Genomic DNA, 9078 nt, shown 5'->3' on the forward strand with positions numbered 1-9078 from the left:
AACACAGTCAGATAAACACAAATCAAATGAACATTTTACCAAATAAAACAAAAATGTCACAATCAGAGCCAGCGGTCCTTCACACACGGCTATACAGAGAGAGGGCTGCTGCAGACGGGCTGTGGTTAGCCCTGGCTGAGAGGTCTGCTTGTTGCCTCGTTCCTCTCAACATCTTTTTTTTTTTTTTTTTAACTACGCTCTAGATCAGTAAATGGGCCATAAAAAGAAGCTTAAATGTATAATGTTCTCGGCTTAAATTATCTTAATTTACTTTTATTGAACAACGGCAACAGAAAGGAGAACTTTTAACTTAATACTAGGCTTTGTGTGCGCCCCCTGGAAGCTGCTGCTGCAGTGCATCCTGGGACAGCTGTCATTCTCAAGGACGGACAAGTCTGCTCGGATGCATGCTGGGTAAAGAGGGAGCGGCAAGAACAACATCCGGGGACTTGTCTGTTTGTCACTCACCCTATGCATACACATTGTGAGAAGGCCCTATATTCTTGTGGAATAGTGAAATGTTTTTTTAAACTTGAACTCAGAGGTCTTCGTGTAGGGGTGTCGACCCCTAGTGGGGGGTGGTCTAACTACAGGGGAATCAGAAAATGTTTCTTTGAACCAAATCACAAATGATTTTCAAACTAAAGAAAAATAACTACATGTGTAGCCTGTATACAAGTGTAAATGTGTAAATGTACATGACAGAAACATGTCAAATAAACAGGTTTCACAAATGTAGGCAACGAAAGACTCTTTCATTCATAAAACCTAAAACATATGAAGGTGAAGAAATTAGCCTTGGTTATGACTTAGACTTAGTCAACTTTTATTGTCCTTTTGTATACACAGTGTATACAAAATGAAATTTCGTTTTGTACAGCTTTCATGACATTTCCATTTCTTATAGTGCTGCAGTGATCAAATGAAAACGGGGTGGGAGAAAAAACATGGTGCAAAAAAAATGTATTGACATGGAAGTTCAGACCATTTTAGTATGTCTGGTGCAATTATGCAGGGTTTTGGTTGGTGTTAGTGTGATGCAGAGTCTGGGACAAGATTTAGGGTTCAGCTGTCTGATGGCAGCGGGGAACAAGCTGTTTCAGAATCTGCTAAATTAAATGTTGGGCTGTGCCGATGTGTCATGTCATGCAAAGGAATGTGGGAATTCTTTAGCTCCATAGATAGAAAAGTCATTAACTCACAACACAGTCATCTCAAGGCATTGTACAGTTCACCAGATCATCCAGTCAAATTGATGCAAAGTTTTCTGTCTAAGGAAAACCAGTTGATTGCATTGACTCATCAATCACACTAAGCATGCTTGTAGCGACAGTGGAGAGGAAAAACTCCATTTTAACAGGAAGAAACCTCCAGCAGAACCAGGCTCAGTTTTAACGGCCATCTGCTGAGGCCGACTGGGGTTCAAGGAGACAGAAGCAGAGACACAAAGGCAACTAAATGAAATATGTTAGGAAGCATACTGGCTCCTTTCTCTACCTTCTTCCTTACTGATGACACTATTGGGACGGCACTTGTCATAGCAGCCACTGACCCACTTCAGCTTACCAGTTTGCTGTATTCAGATTAAGCCAAAGTTTAGATTGATTGAGACTATTTTAAAGCTGAAATCTGCTCTAAAACCCTCAGCAGGTTAAATCAAAGTCATCTTAACCATGTCTGTTAGTGCCTCTTGTCACTTCTCCTCCAATCACATGTAAAAACTTACCCCAGTCTTTTTGAAACAAGGACCCCTGGTTTAGCTCATTGCTGCTTTTCCGACCAATTTTATTTTTTATTTTTTTTTATGTTTGTGTGGCGATGGAGGCCATCACAGTCAACGAACGGATCAGCTCTGATTGCTTCTCTCATCTGTTCACGTCTCCTCCTCCTTCCAGATGTTCATCGCAGACAAAGTGGAGGATTCAAGCTGCTCTCTGCACGAGTTCTCCATCACTGGTTCTACATATGCCCCTGAGGGACAAATGTGAGTCTCACAAATATGCATGTTTTTGATTCTCTTCAGAAATGACCTAAAGGCCTTTTACCATGTTTGCCTGTAAAAAATGCTAATGATGATCTGCACTGCAGAAGGAGACAAGGCTCAGCTGGACTATGTTTTGACCGCCCACAAAACTCCTCTGTTGGGCTTTTTGTCAGCTTTGTCAGGTTGTTTGTGTGGAGGTGTACAGGTAGGTGGCCATCCAGCAGACAGGGGGAACTTTCTGCATGCGCATGTTGTTTATTCGGCTGTGGAATGAGCGCGCCGCTCCGTGTGAACCTGACGGTTTCATAACAGCTCAGTGTGGGTTTCTGTGTGGGAGCTCTGCTAGCAACGGCTGCTGTCTCTACAGGGAAAGGGATCCACGGTCGTCATGCAGTCAGCGCTGCTTGTCAGAGGCGAGGCTCTGTTTACTACTGTAGGGCCTCTGTTTGCCTCCAGTCCACACTGAAATGCTAACCCACTGGAAGCCCCGCCCACCCAGAAGGGGCTGCGAAGTGTTTCCCTCACGACTGCCATTCATATAACCATGTGTTTTTTTTTTCTCCCTCTCCCAGACATAAAGAAAACAAACCCATCCAGTGTGGGGACTACGACGGCCTGCTGGAGCTGGCCACTGTGTGCTCCATGTGCAACGACTCCTCATTGGACTACAATGAGGTCAGTTACAGCTAATCAAAGCAAAGTGCTTCAAATTTTGAAATGGAAGGATAACATTTTTACACATAAAAAATAATCTAATCTTGAGTTACATTTTTTAAATTACCTCCCTTTAATCTTCACCGCAAATGCTTCAAACTGAGGACTCCCATAACGGAGTCTAAGTGTTTAGTGCTTTAAGAGAACGTCAGTGAATGAAGAGCGGGGAACAGAGCGGGGGGATGGGGGGGGGGGGGGGAGTCTTTGAATAAATAGTGGCACATTATTTAAATGACATTAGGTGGTGATAAACCCGCTGACAGAGCAGGGGGGGGGGGGGTGTAAGGGCTTCTGCATACGCTGACAGAGGAAAACAACTGTGCAGGAGCTGCAAGCGGCCACAGCTCAGGTGGGAGCGATGGTTGACTCAAGGGCTGGTTGTCGTGGAAACTAGACAATTTGAGTGTGAGGAAGTAGAAAGTATTTTAAAGTGAAGTATTTCATAGCAGCCTGAACTAGAGGTGGATAGTATAGGCTTAAAAACAGGTTAATGGGGATTTTAAAGTAGTTCATTCTATTTCAAAATGTCTGGGGGCGTGGCAAACATTAATTTATGCCAAACGGTGCCCAATAAGACGAAACCAACCATTTTGCAAAAAATGAGCAGAGCGTTCGTCTCTGGATTCAAACAGAAGGACGATGTTTTCCCCCAAAGCGGTGGTCATAAACTCTAGACCACAAGAGAGGATTTCCTAAAACTTCAGCTCAATCTCTGCTTCCATATGGAGTGAGATTTGTTCCATTATTGTTGCTAGCAATTAAAATTTATTTCTGAAAGGAAATTAAAAAAAATACTTTCTAATAGAAAATGAAAGGTTTAGAGGGAACTTTGCAGTTTTCTTTATTTTAACCTGATTCAAGCAGGTTGTTTTTAGTCGAGTTGGTGTGTTTTTGTTTTTCTGTCGTTCTGTGTTCAGGATAACTTGAAAAGTTATGAATGTATTTTAATAAAATTGTTACCAAAGGTGCAGCTCAGCCTGAGGAACAATTGATAAAAATTAGTTGATGATCCAGATCATGTGTGAGTTTTAGCTTAGTTGGAAGTCAAAACATGGAGCAAAATGTGCTGCTTGGTGAAGGTCTGCGCTCTCCAATGCTTTACTAAAGTGTTAATTAAAGTTATATATTATATTATATTATACTATATATAGTAATTAAAGTGTCATATTTCCAAATTTTATTTTCTCTCATTTCAGTTCCTCAGATGGTGTTTTATTCATTTCCAAGTTTGTTTCATAGATCACATTCCTTTGCTTCAATTCCAATAAAAAAAAAACCCTCTCCACCAATAGAAATTCTTGTTGCTAACGTTGAAACAAACCAATAGAAATCCTTCTTTGCTCCTCCTTTCAGAGGAAAGCCAGCCTCAAAGAAGTGAGGAAAATGTGATCTGTAAAATCTATTTAAAAAGGTGGCCAATAATAAAACTCAATCCGAAAAAAAACGAAATTTAATAAATAAAATTGAAAAATAAAAAATCTATAATGAAAAAAATATATATATAAATAAACTGAAATCAGAGAAAACAGCGAAGTTACTCCCAAAACCCTTATTTCACTTCATAAAAATGTGTTCTTTGCTTGGAACAGTAATGGAACCAAATTCCCTCCATAGTTCATCAAGCCTCACTCCCATATTATTTACTCGCCATTACTTCACCTTATTCTGGTTAAGCCGTTTTATTCATGTCAGCTCTGTAAATCAATGCTACATACACACTGCAGGCCTTAAAGCTCAATTCCCTTTTTTTTTTTTTTTTTTTTTTTTTTTTTTGGTCGATCCTGATTTATTTTTTTTGTGAGGCTGTTCGCATGACCGTCTCACATTGTCCCCCTCATGTGAGGGCCTTGTCACCCTTGCCGATTTATACATCGTATGCCTGATGTCACAGAATCTTCTAAAACGCTGAACATTCTATATATTTTTTCAATTTTGGGCGTAATACATAACGTATTCATAACAAATCCAGAGCGTATGTCACAGCCTAACTTCTTCATAACGCACAGCAGCGTAATGCCCATAAAAGGATGCTTGTGCATCCTTTTATCGGCATTACAAAGCATCAGTTAAAGCTGCTCCCCTCAGGAGCAGCGATGCGCCCGGTCTACATAAAAAAGATGTCTTTGATTGTGGTATTAACCTCGCCACTGGTTACTGCACCAGAGAACTGACAGTTTCCTCCTGTGAATCCACTTTCATACCAAAACGCTGCCAATACGCCATTACGCATAACGTATGTCAACGATCAGATAACTTACCTGTAACTCATGCCCCACGAATGAGCATACACTGTCATACGTCGTTTCTCAACGTACTCTTATGTGGACGTCTGCCAGCGCACTTCAGCGTGCTCATAACTTATATAAAACGTACCCATAACTTATCCAACGTATGCTAGCCTTTTGCCAGATTTTTCGTATCTCAGGCACCCGCTGGCTAAATTGTCAAGGTTTGACAGGCGCTTCTGACAAGATGTGTCAGAAGTCAGAGTCTACGGATGGACTTAAAGCGGTTCAGCAGGGGAAGTAGCCGATGATACACAGATGATGCAGGAAAGCTGAACTGTTAATAAGGCTTCTGGAGCAGCAGTGGCTGGAGCATCTCTGAGGGGAAATGTGGGCTGCAGCATTACAGTCAGCTGACCTGTTACAGTTTCATTTGAATCCTTGTTTGCGCCCAAATACTTATTTTGTCGTCCCTCTCCTCATGCCTCCATCTACACTGTCCTACATGTCTGTTCTATTGTCACTGTTTTTTGTCATCATCATACTAATTCAGATACGGGTCACTGGGGTCTTCAGATCCGATCTGCATCGGATTTAAAAGCACATAGACATGTCGCCCCGATCAGATAGGAAAACGTCTGATGCTATGTGACTTAGCCTGTTCACTCAGAGAGAATCTCACCTGAGTCCCTTCAGGGCAAAAAAAAACTGATTTGGGGACCATTAGTCTACAGCATGAACGAGAGGACTCAGGCAATTTTAGTTCTGGAGAGATGAAGTGTAAATGGGTTTAACGGGTCTGAATTGTCACTCTGTAGATTCTGCTGTGAAGGGATTTCTTTTAGAGAAATACTTTTACAGCATCAACAGACTAAGCCTATGAAACCGGCCACTCGCTGATGGGAGCTAATTTTACTTGTGTATCATCTTCTCTCTGGCTTGGATTTGTTTTTTCTCACCTCTTTGTCGACGCCACGTTATCATGGTAACCGTGCTGAGTAAAGAGGCCAGGGACAAAGCCATTCTCCTCTTCTATCTATCCCCTTAAGATTTCACTTTTCACAAATAGCCTCTTTGCCACCAGTTTGGCTCATTTCTGGAACAAAAAAAAAAGTGTGTGAGGAAGGAGTCACAAGATGGTGGGAGGATGGGGAATGCTGGAAGGAAACGAGGCGTTTTATTGCCATATATGGGCGCTCGCACAAACTAATGATGGGTCCCGTTTACCGTTGACCCAACCATTCAAACTTTCAATTCAGTTCAGTTTATTTATATAGTGCAGATTCACAAACCAGCTCTACAGAGAAACAGGACTACACTGAAAAACAGGCCAATCTCCAACATCTATAAACAAATGTGGTGATGGCAGCAGCACAGCTGATATTTCTCTCCAGGATGGAGTCTCAGCCAAACAGGAACAGACCAGATGAAGCTACTATGAGGAAAAGCAGAGAGAGCAGAACGTTAGAGATTGAACTAACAGGTTCTGCAGAGTGGGAGAATAGAGATAGAACGATAAAAAAAGGGGTCCCTATGTCCTCCAGATATCTATGGCTATAGCAGCATAACTCAGATAGCTCAGGGTAACCTGAGTCACTCTTTACAAACTTTGAAGGCAGATTGCTCCGATGCATGTTTGCTTTTTAGTGGAGAGCATTTTACCTTGTTGACCCTGAGCACAGCATGTGACTGTTTTTTGGGTTAGTTGTGAAACGCTGTGTTGGATGTTCTAATGTGAATCTGTTCTCTTGCAGAGCAAAGGGGTATATGAGAAGGTGGGAGAGGCAACAGAGACGGCTCTCACCACCCTGGTGGAGAAGATGAACGTGTTTAAGACCGACCTGTCGGATCTCAGCAAGGTGGAACGGGCCGGCGCCTGCAACTCGGTAAGCTCATGGAAGAAGCTGCGGCATCTTCTGGGTCTTCTCTGTGCCTCAGGTCAGGAAGGCGTGTGAGTCTACCTGTTTCTGTGCACTTCTGGTCAACTGGCTGAAAAAAAGTACTTCTTTCCAAGTATTTTGATTATTTGATTATTTCTTTATTTTTTTTTAGGTGTATTTTTCATATTAGTTTTTCAAATTTATTTATTTCAAAAAGACATACTACAGAAATCAAGATAATTTTACAGACCTTTTACAGTTTCACTACCTCCACCAATGAGGTTCTCTTCTTAGGAGAGTGAGTTTGTCTGTCTGTCTGTCTGTCTGTCTAAAAGATTCTCTAACATTTAGTAATAGAACAAGCAGTCCCCCACCGAACCGCAGGCTGGCATATGGAGTTATTTTTGTATTTCTATTCAATTCAAGAAAATAAAGTGATTTGAAAGTAAAATGAATATATTGGAGAAAACAAATGTTTGTCACTGATACCAAAAACTGATGTTATTTGAGACTAAATAAAGAGTCTAGAGAGAAAATATTTGTCATTTAATGAATAAAAGATTTCGACAGAAATAAGCTCTCTTGAAAAAAAACTATATATTATTACCCTGAAATACTGTTTTTGTTTTTTGCAATCAGACTGAAGACATTTTCTCCCAAAATAGATTTTATAAACATTTTTCCTCTTTCTCTGTTGCAGTCCTCAATGTTTATTTCTAAACATAAAGTCCATGTTTCTTAAAATAATTTAATTTTCCCTTGAATTGAGCAGGTTAGTAGTATAACATGTAATTATCTTATTTTAAGGGCCAAAATGCTCATTCCATTGGCTGATCCTCTTATTTACTGTACCTGTTCAAATTAAGGCCAAACACACCTGAGGAAATGTTTCATTCTATTTAGAGCAGTTTTAGCAAACGGCTACAAAGCTTTTCTCTGCGTAAGCATTTTGTGGTAATTACTCTGCTTATTATGCTGGGCTCTACCCATACAGGGGACATGACGTCTCTCTGTGTCGCTTCCACATATTTGTATTAAATTAAGCTTCACATTTAGGCCTGGTTTAACCCTGGGAAATAAGAGCAACTTAGGTTTTTATCTCTTGGACTCAAAGCTTGAAGCTGTCACGCGGCTTATGTTTGACTTCAGGGTGTCAGCTGCCAATCGTTTGCTCGTATCTTAGAATAATACCAGAATAATAATAATATCGCCCAGCTGCTTTTATGTTGCGGTTGTTTGAGTTTGGACGCGATGCTGCAAAGTTAAACAAGCAGATCTTTAATAACAGTCATAAGAGTCCTGCTGAGTGGATGACTTACGGGGTGATGAGCTGTGTTGGTGCTGCAGCGGCGTTTGGAGCAGCTTTGCTCATGTGTCGTTAAAAGCCCAGATGATGTCACCGCCGGGGCCCCCAGAGATCGAGGAACAACTTCAGCTTTTTAATGAGTCTGCTTTTAAAGCAGGATGAAGCATCAGGAAAACGTGTTTTTCAATGGAGACCCGCTTCAGATGCTTTTTGCCCAAATGGATTAATATCAGCATTGCTTCATAAATTAGCTCTTTGTGCAGAACCAGGAAATTAGTTTAGATAAATTCCCCCTTTTCTGATGTCATAGAGGGAGGGTTACAGGATCCAGCTCAGGTCCATCACCTGCAGTTATCTAGCTGGACATTTAGCTGACTGTTAAACAGCTTATTAAAACTGGTTAGAACCTGGAGGACCCCTACTGGTAGATAAAGGCATTACATTTAATAGAGGGTGAAGTCAAGGGTTCTTAGTTATGTGTTTATATCAGTTTATGGTTCTTTTCACATCAGAGCAACAAAATTTGATGCATTTTATTAGAGATTTAATGTTAGGATCAGGATTCCTTTGATTTCCAAAAGAATCAGAAACATGTGAGTTTAAATTGCCATCCTGAGCCAATATTTGGTAAAGCTGTCTTGTGCTGCACACTCTGTTATAACGCATGAAAATTCAGCCATTCTTTTCGAGCTTTGGTTGAATGTTGAACAGAAACAGACACAGAGAAAGAAGTGGAGATATAAAAGGCAACTGTAAACCAGCTCCACGGGCGGCCCCGTCCAGGAAAGATACAGTCAGGCAGACGAGCTCTGAGCCAGCTCCCATGTCAGAGGATGAAGAGAGCACATCCAGCCAGTCACAGTCAGAGAAACAGGACTACACTGGAAAAACAGGCCGATCTCAAACATCTACAAAGAAAAGATGTTGATGATATCAGCACAGCTGATATTTCTCTCCAGGATGGAGTCA

General features: G+C 41.1%; 1 protein-coding gene across 1 annotated transcript in view; it reads left to right on the top strand.

Annotated features, from left to right (window-relative positions):
- The window catches only part of LOC107102525 (sarcoplasmic/endoplasmic reticulum calcium ATPase 2-like), an 84389-nt gene that overhangs the window by 61064 nt on the left and 14247 nt on the right, over nt 1-9078 (top strand). Inside the window, exons 9-11 of the mRNA XM_015401869.1 lie at nt 1896-1984; nt 2557-2659; nt 6678-6809. Of these exons, the coding sequence (XP_015257355.1) occupies nt 1896-1984; nt 2557-2659; nt 6678-6809 (324 nt within the window). The remainder of the gene's footprint in view (nt 1-1895; nt 1985-2556; nt 2660-6677; nt 6810-9078) is intronic.

The sequence above is a fragment of the Cyprinodon variegatus genome, unplaced genomic scaffold (genome assembly GCF_000732505.1).
Source record: "Cyprinodon variegatus isolate N-32 unplaced genomic scaffold, C_variegatus-1.0 Scaffold1270, whole genome shotgun sequence".
Lineage (NCBI taxonomy): Eukaryota > Metazoa > Chordata > Actinopteri > Cyprinodontiformes > Cyprinodontidae > Cyprinodon > Cyprinodon variegatus.